The sequence below is a fragment of the Eucyclogobius newberryi genome, unplaced genomic scaffold (assembly GCF_026437365.1).
Source record: "Eucyclogobius newberryi isolate DKJ021-1_F unplaced genomic scaffold, fEucNew1.0.hap1 SCAF_2, whole genome shotgun sequence".
In the NCBI taxonomy this organism is placed as follows: Eukaryota; Metazoa; Chordata; class Actinopteri; order Gobiiformes; family Gobiidae; genus Eucyclogobius; species Eucyclogobius newberryi.
This window is the reverse complement of record NW_027315834.1, coordinates 36,573,730-36,591,954: the sequence shown is the minus strand read 5'-3', so window position 1 is coordinate 36,591,954 and position 18,225 is coordinate 36,573,730. Positions and strand designations below refer to the sequence as shown.

At 40.8% G+C, this 18,225-nt stretch overlaps 1 protein-coding gene across 1 annotated transcript in view; it reads left to right on the top strand.

Annotated features, from left to right (window-relative positions):
• The window catches only part of lpar1 (lysophosphatidic acid receptor 1), a 38,014-nt gene extending 19,961 nt beyond the window's left edge, over window positions 1–18,053 (top strand). Inside the window, exons 2-3 of the mRNA XM_072455220.1 lie at window positions 1,245–2,017; window positions 15,636–18,053. Coding sequence (XP_072311321.1) covers window positions 1,261–2,017; window positions 15,636–15,961 — 1,083 coding nt within the window. The 5' untranslated portion in view covers window positions 1,245–1,260 and the 3' untranslated portion in view covers window positions 15,962–18,053. The remainder of the gene's footprint in view (window positions 1–1,244; window positions 2,018–15,635) is intronic.
• Window positions 18,054–18,225: the final 172 nt, after the last annotated feature.

Genomic DNA, 18,225 nt, shown 5'->3' with positions numbered 1-18,225 from the left:
TGGGTCCAAAAAAAACAACAAAAAGACCTCCATACTCAAATATTGCAAAGATAAAAGTAATATTTCTCCAAAACAGGACAGGAACTCCACGAACTTCAAACTTTTTAACCAACTAGTTGCTTTATTCATGTTTTACCAACTGTGTTTAAAAAAGTTGCTCTAGTCTAGAGAAAATATTGAAGTGTTACTATTGCCCTTTTGATCAAATGCTTCAACATATTATTTTGAAAAACAGGTGCTTAGACTACTTATTTGCATGAAAGTCTGGAAAGCCATTGAGAATATGAATGACCTTATTGGTAGTGAAATCAAAGGAGATGGATTCCCAAAAGGCCATTGCACTTTGACCCAAATCCTCTAATGCATATTGGCCCCTCTTTTTGGTGACTTCCTTTTTATCCCACTCGCTCACACTTTGTAGCCTCAGGCCTTGTTTCCAGTCTGGCATGGATGAAAGGGAACATCCAATATATGTGTGACTGGAGCGGCCTTCGCATATGTTCCTATGTGTATTGTTTTGATGTGTTTGGGAGTGTGCACAACGGTGAATATGGCTGGCGCTGGTCTGTGTCGGCTCACTAACTGCACTCTTTGTCCTACTTGTTACATATTTCAAATTGTAACAGGTCATAAAGCCTTGCCAGATGGCAAAACCATGTTTAGCTTCATATCACACCAGTCTTTATTCAATCAGGGCTAAGTGGATGTGGGCCACAGCTGGACTCATTGCAGCCACAGAGCGTCATGAACAAACAATAACATATGTTAAAGCATGAAAGACAATATAGTTCTTCTATTTGATAATTGGTGTGTTTTAAATACACAGATTAGCATCAATCAGGGGAGAATCAAAGGGGATTTGTTTTGTCATGCTTCAAAACTATGGTTCCATCTATCATTAAACACTTACTGTAATAAAAGTGAATGTATACTATAGGCTATGCAGTGCACTTCCCGCTTGGATACAATAAAATGCTGCCAATGACTACAAAATTGAATCTTAATATAACACATCCACATTTGTACTTTGTGACACCCATCAAATTATTTTGTTTTTGGATTGCTAAATTATTGATGAAATGGGAAACATCTTCAACCAAAAGACTTTGAAACCTTTGTTTTTTTTAATGAATACATGAAAAGGCATTAGGCATTGGCTATGTTTACATGTACACCAACATTATTTGTTAACATTAACACTACTACTATGCCAAATTAATGTATTATTCTTCTGTTTTACTTAGAACTCCAGTCGCTACCATGGACGAGTACCAGGACCAGTACCAGGACCAGTGCTACTATAACGAGACCATCGCTTTCTTCTACAACCGCAGCGGCAAATACCTAGCCACCGACTGGAATGCCGTGAGCCGCCTGGTGATGGGCCTGGGCATCACCGTGTGCATCTTCATCATGCTCGCCAACCTCCTCGTCATGATTGCAATCTACGTCAACCGGCGCTTCCACTTCCCCATATACTACCTGATGGCTAACCTAGCAGCCGCTGATTTCTTTGCAGGCCTCGCTTACTTCTACTTGATGTTCAACACAGGACCCAACACACAGAGGCTAACGGTTTCAACGTGGCTGCTGCGGCAAGGATTGATCGACACTAGCTTGACTGCATCTGTCGCTAACCTTCTCGCCATCGCCATCGAACGCCACATCACCGTATTCCGTATGCAGCTACACACGCGCATGAGCAATCGCCGAGTGGTGGTGGTTATCGTGATTATTTGGACGATGTCGATAGTCATGGGCGCCATTCCAAGTGTCGGCTGGAATTGTATCTGCAGCCTTAAGTCGTGCTCCAATATGGCGCCACTGTACAGCAACTCCTACCTGGTGTTTTGGGCAGTCTTCAACCTGGTGACTTTTGTCGTCATGGTTACGCTGTACGCACACATCTTTGTTTACGTGCGTCAGAGGACCATGAGGATGTCGAGGCACAGCTCCGGGCCGAGGCGGAACAGGGATACGATGATGTCTCTGCTGAAAACAGTGGCCATCGTGCTAGGTAAGTCACAGAAAACATTTTAATTTTTAATGCTTATCTACAGTAAGCAAAATAATTTTTTTGGTCTACAATCTTTTACACCAATGTTTTTGTCGCATTTGCTTCCCGCACAAGTCTCGTCAATGACAAAAACTTCCAATTGCTAGTTTGGAATTTGTTTTAATGGTTACGGGAAATTGACTGCAGTGTAAATGGTTTGTTTACATGACGAAACTTGCACAATGCCCCTTTCAAACAGCTACTTAGGTCTGTGTATCACCATTATAAGTCACATCACTCAGCACACCAATCAAAAACGGAAATAACAATTTAACAGATTTAGAACACTAGCCTATTGTCACTTATTATAACTTTTCTTCTTGAAGTTAGCTCTTTGGATACTCTTTTGTGGTGTACATGTACTATATAACATTGCAGTATCACAAGCATCTTCTTATCAACATTGGCATGCTAAACGTCGGTCCTGTGTGGGGCAGAAAGTGGAACAAGCTGAGGTCCAACACAGACAATGGTGCTTTTGAATGGTGGCCCTGCGATGCTGTTAACTTGAGTGGTCAGGCTAACCTCCGGTTTCCCTTTAAACTGATAGGGTTCAAACTGATAGGGGGGGGGGGATATGAGGAAAATGTTGGTGTGGTACAACAAATCATAATTTAGATAGTAACTATATGATCCCAACTTAATCTAACTAAAGCTAAACCAGTTGATGCTGCGCAAATAAGCAAAATCAGGGGATATTTTGGTGTTTACGAACACAACGCACTTTTGGTCCTGCTGAGTAAAATGTTTCCATGATGAAGGAGACATTCAAAACGTTTCACTGCTCCCTTCAGAACTTTTCTAACTGACTTGCCACGGAAGGGTACGTGACCTTCGCTAACTGCAAGATAGCAGTTTCCATGTCGACTCTTCAGGTCAACTTAATCCATTAGTAGTGTTATGGTAACGAGATAACGTCCAAGTTCTTCCTCAGTTAGAGTTTGGTGACATGTATTTGCATGTGTGTGATCGTGTGTGATAAGACCAGCAGTTCTGAGGGCTGTTTCAGAAAACGTGTTGATTAAAGCCAGATTTTATGACCGACTTCTCTCTCTCGACTGAGCATAAACACAGGAGTTCAGTCTATTTCATCAGTCTCACTCTGGACCTTCCCAGTCACACTCAGACCAGTCTCACTTAATAACTGCAGCTTTAACAGCCCACAAAACTGGAGCAAAGGTCATGGAAGTATAACTGACCTCAATATAAGACTACGGAGAAGACACGGCCACTTCCACTCAAGACCCAAAGACAATCACCTGAGAAGAGGAAGAAAGAGTACAAATAGAAGAGGGAAGAGGTCGCGTACTATTCTGCACATGAGGAGTATTTTACTGTCACGAAGTCAGATGCTTAAAGATAAAACCCTCTCACTAATGTGCTGCTCATGTTTGATCGTTTATCAATTGTCAAATGTTGAAATTATGTCTAGCAATTTGAGTCCAAGACCAGTCTAAGTTCTCTGTCTAAATTGACATAGCGACTGAGTGAAACGTGTGCTTTATGAAACCCAAATGACAACAAAGTTAGTCACACTTGGCCATTTGAGTCTGGCTTGGAAAGTAAACATGTTTTATGAAACAGGCCTCAGCTGTGTTCAGAATCAGAATGTGAAAGGGTCATGATTCAGTGACATACAGTGATAGGGGAAAGTACACTTACTACTACAAACATGCTCCATCCAGAGACAGCAGAGCCGTCTTTCACACTCAAAGTATGCACATTCTTGTCTAGATTGATTAATTTTATTTCTAAAATAACTGTCATGTTGAGAAAGTAGTGTAAATTTGTTGTGAATGAGTCTGGTTGCTATGGCTGTAATATTCTCATTACAGCTGTACTTGATATTACAGTTGGTTTTATGGAATGTTGCGATATTCAGACTTTTTATACATACATAAATACATACATACAAAGGCAGGTTAAAGGTCAGGGGCCTCATTTATAACGGATTCTGTAGGAAGTGCATACTCCTAGTGGCCACAAGAAGCGTAAACCACACTTTATGAACCATAAAGCACTAATTGCGCTTTCCACCACACCTTCTTACAGTATGTATGCCTAAAACGTTCAAGCATCTTGTTGCAACAAAACTATGCATTCATTTATAGGATCATGAAATTCTGACAGTTTGTGATTATATTGAGATTTTATTTGCAAAAGCACACACAATGCCATAAAAAAAGCAAAAAAAATACATGGCGACGGCTTAAAATTAATTAAAAGCCAAATTTGTTTCAATGCAATAAAAACAGATATATTATTCCATATCATCTTGAGCAAATTCCTTCAACTATGTTATCAAAGATGGTATTGAAAAACAACAACAAAAACAGTAAACTGGACTCAATGTGAACCAACCGACATTTTCAGACAGTTTTTGAGAATTTCTCTCTTTTCATTACACAACAAGACAACAGTTTTTTTCTGATAAATAACCATTTCCAGTTTGTTGGAAGCTGCTTTCTGGGAAGACTTGCGTTTCTAGTGCTTTAGCTACGATTTTCATCTGCTTAATCAGAAAGCTAAACCCGGCAGCCTCTTCCTGTCCATGTGCGGGCCAGATGACAATGAGTGCTCCCCTGCCGCCTGCCGTCCACTTCCCCTGTCCCTCTGAGGACGCTAAAACCACTCACGCCAGACATTATTTATAACCAGTGGCAGCGATAGAACAAATAACACGGAGCTGGTTCCACACACTTGCACATAGATGTCCAGGAGGTTACACATGTGGGCTCACTCAGGACCAGTAAAGATTTTCACATCAACTCTGACATGATGGTAATTTTGACTAATGGTGGGAAAACTAAACCTCAGAATACTTAAGTAACAACATGTGTATCTTCATTTTTAAAGATAGAGATTAGATAGATAGAGATAATAGCTGTTTATTTGTTTAAATGGAAATGCATGCTAACTGGAACATATTTAGGCCCGAGCCCCAGCAGGGCGGAGGGCCTATTGCTCCCGCAACGCTGCCGAAGGCAGCGTTGCAACTGTCCGACCAAACATGCGGGCGCAGCCCGCATGTTTGGTGCCCCGTCGCCCCTGGCAAGTACAGTGAACTAGCCCATGCCGAAGGCATGGATCATGCATACTTACTCCTGCTATGACAGAAATAGTCAACAATTTGTGAATGGGCGTAGCCCATTCACAAATTGTTGACAACAGCAGCGCAAAGCGCTGCATTCCTCCAAAAACCCTCCTGGCATCGTCCTGTACGCGAGAATCCATGCCGCAGGCATGGGCCATGCTTGTATCTGCTAAAATCAATGGAAGTCTATGGGGAGTGGGCGGGGCATCCCGACGGAATGGGGAGTGACGAGCGCGTAAGCGCTCGTAATGATGATTCCACCCCATGGCGGCATGGGGAAGGCTTAGAGCTTTCAAACGATGTATAATTTGTTGTTATAGTGGAAACGGCTATATTGTTTTTGCTAAAAATATTATTATTAGGCCCGAGCGCCACAAGCTGGCGAGAGGCCTATTAATCTCGTAAGGCCGTGCGAAGCACGGCTGCGAAAGTGCGCACGTAGTGCGCACGAAATCGAGCGCGAAGCGCTCGCCCACTTCCAAACACTCACTAACGCACTCCTTCACTCATGCACGCCCCGTGCATACTAATTAGTAGTAGGAAAATGGAACATTACCGTTGTAAACGGGCGAAGCCCGTGCAAAAGTGCGCACTAAACGAGCACTTTACATTGAGATGACGACCGCGAAGCGGTCGTCATCCCCATATAAAGCACTCATTTGCGCTAAGTAGCTCACGAATACGTTCCCCATCTCTTGCATGTTCCGTGCATATAAGCATGTAATGCAAAAATTGAACATTATTACTGTATAGAGGGCCAAAAACACAAAGTGGGCGGAGCCCACTCAAAATTAACGAAAGTACCCGTCAGTGACCAGGGACCCACACCATGAGGTAGGAAAGCGCCCCAAATGTCCTTTTAACGCGCCCCAAATGTCCTTTTATTACGCTAAACATAACTAAACATTTAACCTCCATATAAAATCTGTAGGGGGCGCTGTGGCGCCAAATTAATGTATTTCACTTCAAGTAGGTTTAGGGCAAAGAGTTTAACAACTGATTCTAATTTGACACAATTCGGACTTTATCTGCGCAAACGGCAGAAATGTTAAATTTGGGAGATTTCTGAAATTCTAGCTACAGTTTGCGGCTTCGCCGCTCAGAGACCGTGACAGGTAAAAATGTAATTTGAATAACTTTTGATGTCCCACTCCTCAGTAACATTTTCACCAAATTTCAGCTTTTTAGGGCCAACGCCCTGGGAGGAGTTCGTAAAAGTACGACATTTGGAAAAACTCCCGAGTCATGCTTAGCCATTTTTGAACCAATATGGCCGACATTTGGTTGGGCGGACGGCGTTGCTGTAATAATATTTTTTACTTCTCTTGTCACCATCTACCTCTGCGCCAAATTTCATGATTCTACGATCAGATTTTTTTGGGGTCATTTCCTATCTCTCAATGCATTTTTGGTACATTTGGGGGCGCTGACGCGCCAATTTTTTTTATTTTAGAAAAGGGAAATAGCCAGAATGTAGAGAGGCACGATTTTTAGAGGTGTTAACATTTTTGTGACTTTTCGTCAATGTTCACTGGGTGAAAAATAGGGGGGTTGGTCCCGAGAAGAAGAAGAAAGAAGAAGAAAGAATAATATTCCGATGCGAAAACAATGTTTCCCATTTTCAAATATCATAAACTATACAGCGCTTTCCTACCTCATGGTGTGGGTCCCTGGTCACTGACGGGTACTTTCGTTAATTTTGAGTGGGCTCCGCCCACTTTGTGTTTTTGGCCCTCTATACAGTAATAATGTTCAATTTTTGCATTACATGCTTATATGCACGGAACATGCAAGAGATGGGGAACGTATTCGTGAGCTACTTAGCGCAAATGAGTGCTTTATATGGGGATGACGACCGCTTCGCGGTCGTCATCTCAATGTAAAGTGCTCGTTTAGTGCGCACTTTTGCACGGGCTTCGCCCGTTTACAACGGTAATGTTCCATTTTCCTACTACTAATTAGTCTGCACGGGGCGTGCGTGAGTGAAGGAGTGCGTTAGTGAGTGTTTGGAAGTGGGCGAGCGCTTCGCGCTCGATTTCGTGCGCACTATGTGCGCACTTTCGCAGCCGTGCTTCGCACGGCCTTACGGGACTAATAGGCCTCTCGCCAGCTTGTGGCACTCGGGCCTAATAAAATGTTCTTTAAACTCTGAGTATACTATTAACACGATATACTCCTTTCTTACAAAATAGTGCCTAAATAAACTATCATCCACCGCCCCAACCTATTTATCTATTCCGATAAAGCTTTTAAATATTGGGCATTCGTGGGCTACTTCATTCGTCTTGGGGACTGTTGAGAATGTATCGTATTCTGGGAAAGAGTGTTGAAGATTTGTGAGAAAGAATTACAAATAGCGCAGGGGAGTGCAGCAAAAGGCAGCACTGGAGGAGTAAAATGCTTACGGAGAGATTGATGGTGTGAGGGAGCCGGACTTCCAGGCTAATTTAATCATAAGTGTTTACTCCATTCTTTAGCGCTGCACGGGAGAACCGAACATTAGACCAAACCTAAGTCGCCATTAAGATACATGAGAAACATGAAGATGAACATGAACATGATGAGTCCATGGGGAGAGTATAGCGTATAATGATCTAAGATGTGGGACGTACTCTTTTAACAGTGCGAGATGAGTGGCTTTAGGAAGCAGTGACGTAAATGATGACAGTATTGCTGCGTTATCGCTATGTTTTTGTTCTTTCTACTGACATTACGCAAGAAAGGAGACCTTCATGACCTTGGAGACCAGTTTGTTCCCGTGGTATCTTGACCCAAAGATAGTCCTGCCTCTGACTGAAACTTGTCAATGCTAGTATTAAAATCTATAAATTTCCTTTATAATACTCAAGAAGTGAATGTTTTTTTTCAGGCTGTTTAAGTCACATTACTTTTACTTTACTACCTTTAAAGTTTGACTTATTTAAGCTGGTCATCCAAGAAGAATAGTGTTGTTTTAGTTCATGTGATTAAAGGAGAATTAAAGATTTATGTTATTAAGGTGTGTAGACATGTTCCTTGTTTTGTCTCTTAAGTACTCTTTGGCCAATACCAATTGTTCATTGTAGAATCCAGAGAAATCAATGACCAATAAGCCCTGCCGATATATCAAGCAAATTTGGATTTTTGATTTAAATTTAATAATGCGTCCACAAACCTGTTTTGTCACATTTTATGCAGTAATCTTCTCACACTTCAAATAAACATTAAGTACATTTTTAAGCTGCTGCGGGACAAAACAAAAGATCAGTGTCTGCTGGAGAGTTGAGGCCAATAGCCAACGCACTACAAAATCCACAACACTGGCCCTACATAGAATTATATAATTCTCTAAATTTGATCTTTATCTCCATGGAGACAAGCATTGAAACCACCAGGCCAAGTTACAGGTCAAATCTGTGGAGTGGCCCCGCTTCTGGTAAGAATGCAAGTTTGTTTGTGGGATTAATGCCATACTTTGAGACATTCCAGGCAAACCATTAACATCTCCACTGATGCCTACCAGAAAAGTTACACTCTTCTAGAATCATATTACATATATTAGAAACATATTCACATGCATATTCACATATTTACTGCCTGTAAAAGTCAAGATGTTGTCAGCATCTCTGTTTGCTGTTATCGGATTCATTGTTATCGGCGCTGGTACAGCTAGCAGCCCGGTGTAAACGCTCTCTCTTCTTTCTCACACTTATTGTGCTTTATCTCCTATATTTTGTAAATATGTATATATGGAATAGTTTTTTAATTCAACTGTTTTTGACTTTTTTCGGCTGGATTTGAGCGTTTTTCGTTGCGTTCGTTGCGTTGTTGTGACGTGAGCTAGCTCCGAGCGAGCCCACCAGCCCCCCCCCCCCCCCCCCCCCGCGCCCTCCGGCCGCGCTAAAGTACGGCGTGTCGTCGGTACACGTTTATATACACGTTTATATGAAAGAGGAACTTCACGAACGATCGGGACACGCACTGGAATCGCTTTAAATTAACTTGTTTTGACTTTATTCGGCTGGATTGAGTGTTTTCGTCGTGTCGTTGCGATGTGTCTTGGCTCTGAGCCCCCGGCTCCGGCCCCGCCCCCCGGCTCCGGCCCCGCCCCCCGGCTCCGGCCCCGCCCCCCGGCCGGCCCCGCCCCCCGGCTCCGGCGCCGGCCCGCGTTTCCACAAAGGAGGAACTCATGAAACTGCGGAGAACAGTCGTCTTACCCGGAGATCGTCACGTTATCCCGGCGCAATACTGACCTAACCTAATACTGATGTGCAATTCTGTCGTATGTGCAATTACTGTGAAATTCATGTGCAATCTATGTGCTGTCGTGACACATATTCATGTGCAATTACTGTCGGGATCACATGCAATGGTATTTATTTATTTATTTGTCTATGGGAGTTTTTATTTATTTATAGGAGATCTTCTACTGAAAGTGTTTTTCAGACTTCCTATAAGTGATCTGTTCTTCTGTATCTACCTCTGTATCTACCTGCGTTGCACCAATGAAATTTCCCCATGTGGGACAATAAAGGAATATCTTATCTTATCTTATCTTATCTTATTTGAATTCATGACTTGCTAAAACAACATTGCAATGGAAACCTTTCAACAGCAACAGCACATTTTGTTCCCATATTTCACATTCTTTTCTGATCCACTCTTCTGTAATACAGTTCTTTCCCGAAACACGGAAGACAATGCTAATGCTAAACACAAGCCTTTGTTACTTTAGACATTCAGTTCCAAAGCCAAGGACAAACTAATTTGAATGATGCAACTTAACTCTCTGAACGTCATAGGCATATTTCTATACGGCACGGATAACAATAGATACTGTGGCAAGGTTGTAGATGTTTAATTGATGACAGATGTATTACTTGCAGTGGAACAGTACGTAATCCTTTTTGAACAAATTCAGTGGATCACAAAGAGGGGCCTGTTTGAAAAAGGGCCCCAAGTGAATTCGACATTCCTACTGCAATTCCCTGTCGAGTTTGCGTTGCGATGACGGTTATGGTAACAACTGGGTAATAGTGTGAAATGCTTCCTCAAATGTGTCTCAAAGTTGTGGTCAGTTTGTCCATATGTGACACTATGTTTTGCCTTTCTTGGGGCATCTCCCTGTAGTCTGGTCCACATTATTTTCCCAATTTTCATCCCAAAGCTTGGGGTTTTTCTGGAGTATTTGTGGTTTATTCCAACAGGATACAGATAATTACTTTTTGGGGGTTAAAATATTTTATTTTTTTTGACAATCCTCTTATCTCCCGAGAAAAGTATAGAAGTCATATGGAAGGAATCATAAGTTACAGACCTATGGAAATAACAAATCTGGTACACATTATCTCTTGAGTTTTTCATTTGTGATATGAGGGTAGATATTTTATTCTCTTCAGCATTTGTCCCATCCCTCAATTCATTTGGCACACAAACTGTTACCATCACTAGATCGATGGGCCAGGATTTGGAGGATTAACCCACAGTTCTTGTTGTAGTTTGATGGGGAAAAAAGTGTACCCTGAGGACACCCAGTCTTGAGAAAACTTAAAAACCCAACTGGAACCTTCTAGCTGTGCGGCAAGAATGCAAACCACTAAGACACATCTAACGCTATATGTGAATGCTAGTAGTTATTTTCAGCAACAGTAGCAATGTCTCAAAAACTACTCAGGCGGTTACAGTAGGCTCCATGCTACTTAGCATAGCCTGTTATGAATGTCAGAGCCCATTTACATCCAGTTTTTTCCAAGCATTCTGAGGCAATGCAGGCTATTTTTATTTACTTTCCCTTGACATTTTCCACTCGGTTTTACCCCATGTTAGATTTATGAGTTGTGACAAGGCAGACTGACTTGCTGCCGTGGCCCAAAATAACATGTTTGTTCCTTCCTTAAACCTAAACAGTAGAAATCCTGTTTATCGATGTATGTTTAGCCGAAGTAAGGTCAAGTTGCAAACGTTGTTCCAAATGAAAGGCGTTGCTTTAAAATAAAATATTTTTTGAATTGTTGCCATTGAACCATGTTAAACAATAAGTGCAAATAACATTGAAAAAATCTGAATGTTGATGATTTCTGGATTATTGAAATGTGAGTAATCAATGTGTGTTTTACAAGGAAAATGGTAAGAATAAAAACAAAACCTGACAAAATAATCATTAAAGTGACAGTTCAATCTTTTATTCTAAATACAACAGTTATTCTAAAATTGTATTGATTAATTGACCATTTCACCTGATGTTTTGATATTAGATTTATCTTAAGTGACACACAAATCTCAAGTAATTATTGAACTATCTGATTATTTTAGTTACTGCCCATGTAACTATTGTGGCATTTCATCCAAAAACACTATAGTCTAATTAAGTTTCAAACTGCAAACCCTTCAGTCAAGACAACCGGCTCACTCTGTCAGTTAAGTTTTGCATTCTTACCAACATAGCTTAATACATTCTGTACTACTTTGGTGGTTGCTGATTGGAACCCCACTACTGACAATGCACTCGTCGTGTTTATAAGAAGAACATCTATTTTGTTGAAGAAGGATACGTCCGGAAAGCATCTTCCCGCCAAAATGAGATGTCCGCTTGAGAGACAAATTCTTGGAATAGTTTCTCTGCTGGGTTGCAATTCTATCGAAATCTATCTAACTCTCAAGGGTCTGGCAGCATTTTTGGCCAGTGAGGTCAAGCCTATGCTGCAGCTGCCGCCTGCTAAACACTAACAGATAACAGGCCTGCATGTCAATACGGCGTCTCTCATCACTACGCCGGACGAATCCTCAAGCCTGGACCGAGCATAAGGCGGCTCCACTGTCTCATAGTTAATACAAATAGCATCTGTTGAGTGAAATCATGGTGCTTAAATGTGACATTCATGACTAATGACACATTGGCCCGGGACAATGTGCTTGACTCGTTCTAATCAGAGAAAGGATGATTCACTGGACTGCAGAGGAGGAGGTTGGATAGTTCTGGAGACAACAGCAGAACAACATGGATAAAGTTGCAATGAGAGGTCAAGGTCAATTCAGTTCAAGGAAGTCATTCTGAAGACGAAAGTAAATGGTGTACTTCAATTTAGGGCTGCAGGATTTTGGAAGAATATTTCATTGCAGTTTTTTCTACAACTTGAGGATTTAATATGAAAAATTAAATAGAAACCAAACCAAAAGCTACGAGGAACTGTTTGTAATGCTTTGCAAACTATTACATAGGTAATGAGTAAAACATTTTTTTTTTTTTTTTTTTTTTTAAAGTTTAAACATGGAAAAAACGTATCAAAATATCATCATAATAATTATTAAACATGCAGATGTCTACACTACCTGGGGAGGTGTTCCGGGCATGTCCCACCGGGAAGAGGCCCTGGGGAAGACCCAGGACACACTAGAGAGACTATGTCTCTCGGCTGGCCTGGGAACGCCTCGGGATCCCCCGGAGGAGTTAGAGGAAGTGTCTGGGGAGGGGGAAGTCTGGGAGTCCCTGATTAGACTGCTGCCCCCGCGACCCGGCCCCGGATAAGCGGTCGAAAATGGATGGATGGATGTCTACAATACCAGGCTATTTTTTCTGTTGCATGATCCTAGCATTTATATCACATTATGAGCGGATTAAGTAAAATTCCATCCATCTTTTTAAATATTCCTTTTCTCCAGGGGCAGTCAAAGCAAGCAGTGATTAATAAATACATTCTAAACTTACCGTGTGTCACAACTATATTTAAATTGGTCCAAAATAAGCCTGTTTTCCCCTCACTTCTGCTGCTGAAACTTGGCTGAAATCACAGTGTCTTTTAGTGGCGTCTACAGGCCACTGGACAGTCCTGCGCAAAGCTTGGTTCTTCTTCCCTTTTAATATCGTGGCCGTTTTCAGAGGCCCATTCATGTTTCGCTCTACAACTTGAGCTTCTAGAACCAGAGCGGACAGCAGCTTCTTTCAGAGGTCGGCACATGCCTCAAACCACGCGGAATAAACCTGTGTGGTAATCTTGTATGTTTTGCAGGTTGTGCCTAACTGCACATGTGCGGAGAATAAGTGAAGTAGCAGCAGCGCCAAGTTTCAACAAACTGTATTAACATCTTTTAGAGACAAGTCGTTGTTTGTAGCTAAGGCTCTGTTCATGTTTCTAATGATGAGACGTTATTTAGAAATACAAGGAGTATTTTATCCACAGAGCGCTAATGTGTAAATGAATAGGTCGGTGAAGTGCGCTTATTAACTCCGTTCAGCACTTTGCAGAGATATGGGAGTTTAGCTCGGTAGGATATGCATCGCCCGTCACGCAGACCAACCAAGAAAGTTAATGTGGTTTGTAAAGTAACAATCGATTTGGGCCATCTTGGACAAATTCATTGTCTTTAGTTGAGGGGGCACCAACTTCACAAATCTCACATGCTATTTTCCACACCATTTTCTTACTGCAGAAAGCTTTTACTTACCATTACATCCCTCAAATCTTGTATGCCTTTGTTCATTTGTGAAGATAATAGGAAATTGGTTGTTGACAGCAATTATCTGGTAGTATTATTTATTCATATTTTCTATTCACTTAAAGATGCATTTTTATGACATTACAGCTTCTTTCTGCCCATGATGGTTTCTCTGTGGCGGCGTCAACCAAAGATAATTCTGCAGGCGTGTGTACTAAAATGTTTTAGAAGTGGTTCGGTGGCTGCAGTGATGTGTTTTTTCCTGTTGACTTATGGTAGTGTGGTCAGCAACTGATGGCTGTGTGGTAGTTGAGTGATTTTTCATCCATCAAAGAGACAAACAGATTAAACTCCTTGAAAGTGTCTTAGAATGTTGCATGTATGACTTTTCTGGTTAGTTGCCATGTTATTACTTTGCTCAAAAATACATTGAAAAACATGCATTCTTACAGTGAACAAAGCAAAGTCATATCCTTGAAGATAAGCGGGTGGTGGACTTTCAAGTAGAAACGTTACATTGTGACATTTTAAGCAGATTTTGTATGCATCTCGCCCAACGTTGAATACATTTTTGGAGACATCATCCCCCTGTGCACCAGATTGTTTTTTGTAGAAACTCTTCCTGTATTTGGATGTTTTTGAGTCAAACTTGTTCATAATAATCTTTGCTTTCCTGCTATTGTTCAGAGGCAGAAAATGTCAATCAAAATGGGCTTTTCTGTGCAAGCAAGTGCAGAAGCAAGTCTAATCATAGAGTATGGAAAAAAGCAACTTCTCTATCAGTGCTTTTTTAAGTCTTGGAGTGTAACATTGTTATACATAATATTTGCATGTTTTGAACAATATGACAAGGTTAGCTACAGAATCAGCTTTGTGAATTTCTGCAGAATTGTTGCTAATCAAGATCAAGGGTTGTTGGAAGTAGTTCAGTTTGTTGAAACATAACATTAATACTTTATAATAAGTACAGTTATTCCGGTCTTCATAAAGGATGAACAAAGACTTAATAGTCAATAGTAGAAAAAGCTTGAGTTGTAGTCATGTAGGCAGTCTAACTGAGTCCAGATGACTACAACTGAAGCTTTTTCTACTATGGAACACCTGGACGAATGAGGGATTACACCGACTTAATAGTCAATAGTTTATTAAGAATTTTTCAGGCTAAGTAACTACTTAACTAACACTCTAATAGCTAATTCCTAACCCCGACCTTAATTAGCTAGTTATAGCCTCAATCATGCTCAATAAACTGTTCATGCTTTGTTAATTCTAATGCTGTTGAAACCATAAACAAACCTTGCTTTTTATATACATTTAATGTATCAAATGATTTAGCTAAATCAAAATAACACATGGAATGGAGTCGGTGAATGGATATTTTTTTGTAATGTGTTGCTTAATTTTAAAAAAGGTCTGCTGCGGATCTAATTAGACTAATTTCTCAATGAATATGAGTTGGATTGTAATAAAAACACAAAGAATTTTGATGCTTAACAAACAGAGAACACATCGCAGATGTCCCTACTGTCCCCTCTGTCCTTGAAGACTCTGTGAGCTGATTTACCTGTGTCTGTGTCTTCACATTTGGTTCATCTGCTCCTGAGCTTGTGCTTAGTGAGTGAGTGTTACGTTGTAACATAAGATATTTACACAGAAATATGTTCCATGGTAATGATGAAGGGGTCAAGTCTGGCCACGAAAGTCTCATTTCAATGCGGCAGGTTCTAAACTGCAGAACGATGTACATCGCATGTTCACGCTCCACGTGTGTCTTTGCATTTTGACACGTCTAGATTCACTTCCTCATAGACTAATATCCCTGTGAATATGAGTCAGAGTGTAATTAAACACACAGCGTTTTGAAGCATAAAATACAATGACTACTGTCCACTGATGTATTCTTCTACAGTGTGTCAAATATTTAAGCTTCCTGCTATAGTGCCCCCCGGTGGCCGTTAGCCAGTGAAAATCTATAAATTAGCCGCACCCTTGTTTGCAAGGTTCAAAGCGTGGGGGAAAAGTAGGTGGCTTAAAGTCCGAAAAGTACGTTAACCCTTTACGTCTCTTTTCCAGGTGCCTTCATCATCTGCTGGACTCCTGGCCTCGTCATCCTCCTCCTTGACGTCTTCTGTGCTAACTGTAACGTCCTGACCTATGAAAAGTTCTTCCTGCTCCTGGCCGAGTTCAACTCTGCCATGAACCCCATCATCTACTCGTATCGCGACAAGGAGATGAGTGCCACCTTCAGGCAGATCCTTTGCTGCCAACGCCAAGAGAACGCCAACGGAACAGTGGCCGAAGGCTCGGATCGGTCAGCGTCCTCTATCAACCACACAGTTCTGAGTGGAGGAGCACATCACCACAACCACAACCACAACAACGAACATTCTGTGGTATAAATAAGGTTACTAACTAGACTGTGAACAGATTATAGACTACATTTGCAGAATCGTAATGAAGAGAAAATACCAATGAAGAATACACAACATTACATGAAATCAATATTTTAAGGACTCCAATAGGCTACTAGTATTTTGTGTTGTATGTGTTACTGAACTATTTAAGAGATATCTGTGAAGTGAAGGTAATGCCAGTATTGTAACTTCTAATATCTTGTTTATATTATTCAGGTCAACTTTCAATAAGGTAATAATTATATTCTTAAGTGAGTTTAAACATCAGCCTGGTCTTGTTTGAATACATAAAAACAACCTAAAATGAATTTAGGCATTCATATTTTCAGAGGGATTGTGTTATCACACATCCCAAAATGATCAGTCCGCCAAATCAGTGGAAAGTTTAAGATGCTAAATACTAAATGTAATGTTTATTCACAAGTATTCTGACTCTGTCACGTGATAAATGCATTTACCAGTAGAGACCCAGCATCTTGGATTTTACACGGCTCTTTTCTTTGATTTTTTTAATACAGGTTTGCTAATGTCTCTGTGGACGTTTGCCCCTCGCGGCCAGTTATGTAAAGTTATTGGCGTTCAATCCAACGCTCTATAGATTATGGGGTGGTACATTAGATAATTCACATTCATTCCAATACGAGTCTATAATCTTACTCTGTAGGTCGAGATAGAAGTTTACTGAACAAATTGGGTCTTGATGCAAGATTGTGTGATGAGAATGTGCACTTTTTTCAACAGAATTTAGCTGTTAGGGATTTTGGAGCTGTTATGATTTTTCTCCCCTTAAAATCAGCACCCATATTATTACCAATGATAGATATTGTTTTAAAAATGTCCACAGTGGTAGAGCAAGTATTAGGATTATGTACAAAGCTAAATATCATCCAAAACCAACTACCATAAACTCTGGATAAGTGGAATCATGAAGGGTCTTCATGAAGTGTTCCACAGATCTGATCTGTAACTTGGCCTTGGGGCATCATCTGATTGTCTCCATTGAGATAAAAGTATAATGCCATACTGGAAAACAATACTATTTCCCGACAACGCCAGACTAAAATCACATGACAGTGCTCTTTGCGAAGCGGATATTCTGCAATTTTGCACTCTATTGTCTCATCAATTCTAATTTAAAGTAACAAAAAGCTATGCAAAAAAAATAAATAAAATCAAATCCCACCTATATCTTTGGGGGTAAATATAAGGAAAACATGACATTCCTCATATCAAAGCTTAAGCCAATATCACTCAGAAATACATGAGGGCGACCACTTTTCCTTTGTGTTTTACATGTCCAGTGGCTTGATAATTCTCTTTTATCAAATGGTTGACCCATTCATTAAATTTTAAGGTGTTAAACTAAAATATGGGATAAGAGTTGCTAGCTCATTGGCTTGTTTTGGCTTGTTGGTTGGGCAGTGGGTGCTTTTACCCTCAATTTCAAACCCGATTTGAGACTAGGGTTAACATTGCTTGCCCAATTTAGCTTCTGAAGTGGGTAACATTGGTTAGAAAGGAAAACGGTCAAGAGACACCACTTAGCAACAAAAGAAAAACACTACTTTCCAGTGTAATAGATGTGCTAGATGCAGTGGCCTTACTCATTGCACAGTCATTCTTGTATTCTTAGAACAACCTTCTAGTCCATCTGTCATCAGTTCGAACTAAAGACAAGGAGGATCTGGAATTGTTTATTTTCCCAAAGGAATTAGAGACAGGCTGTCACCGAGCACACACAGAGGAGGATGTTTGTAGCTTTTTAAATGGAAGGTCTTGTGCCACAGTGTCACGCTACGATAAGGTTGGGGTCATATCTGGGGAGTGTTAGCGGGCTTAAGATCCTGACATGGAGCTTGTCGTCCTCAGTCGCAGTAAGTGAAAGGGCACTGTTGAGAAAGAGCAGAGAAATGTGTGAGAAGAGGAGTTCGTACAAAAATGCCTCCTGGTGACTAGAATGTGGTTGTGTAAACAGCAAGCACTAGACATCCTGGCTTTCAGTTGAGACTTTGTAGATTTGTTGGATAATGCTTGAGCAATGTTGAATTCACCCTTTTTAATTTTTTTTTTTTTTTTAGCTGAGCCTGGCATGTCCATTTACAAACGAAGAGTACATGTTGTGAACAAAGCTAACAGGATCAGTTTTAAGGGAACAAAAGGCTGTGGCTTGTGCTCAAAACAACCAGAAACTTTCCAATAAATGTTATCTAATTAAGATAGATCACACCATGAAATACTTTTATGATTTA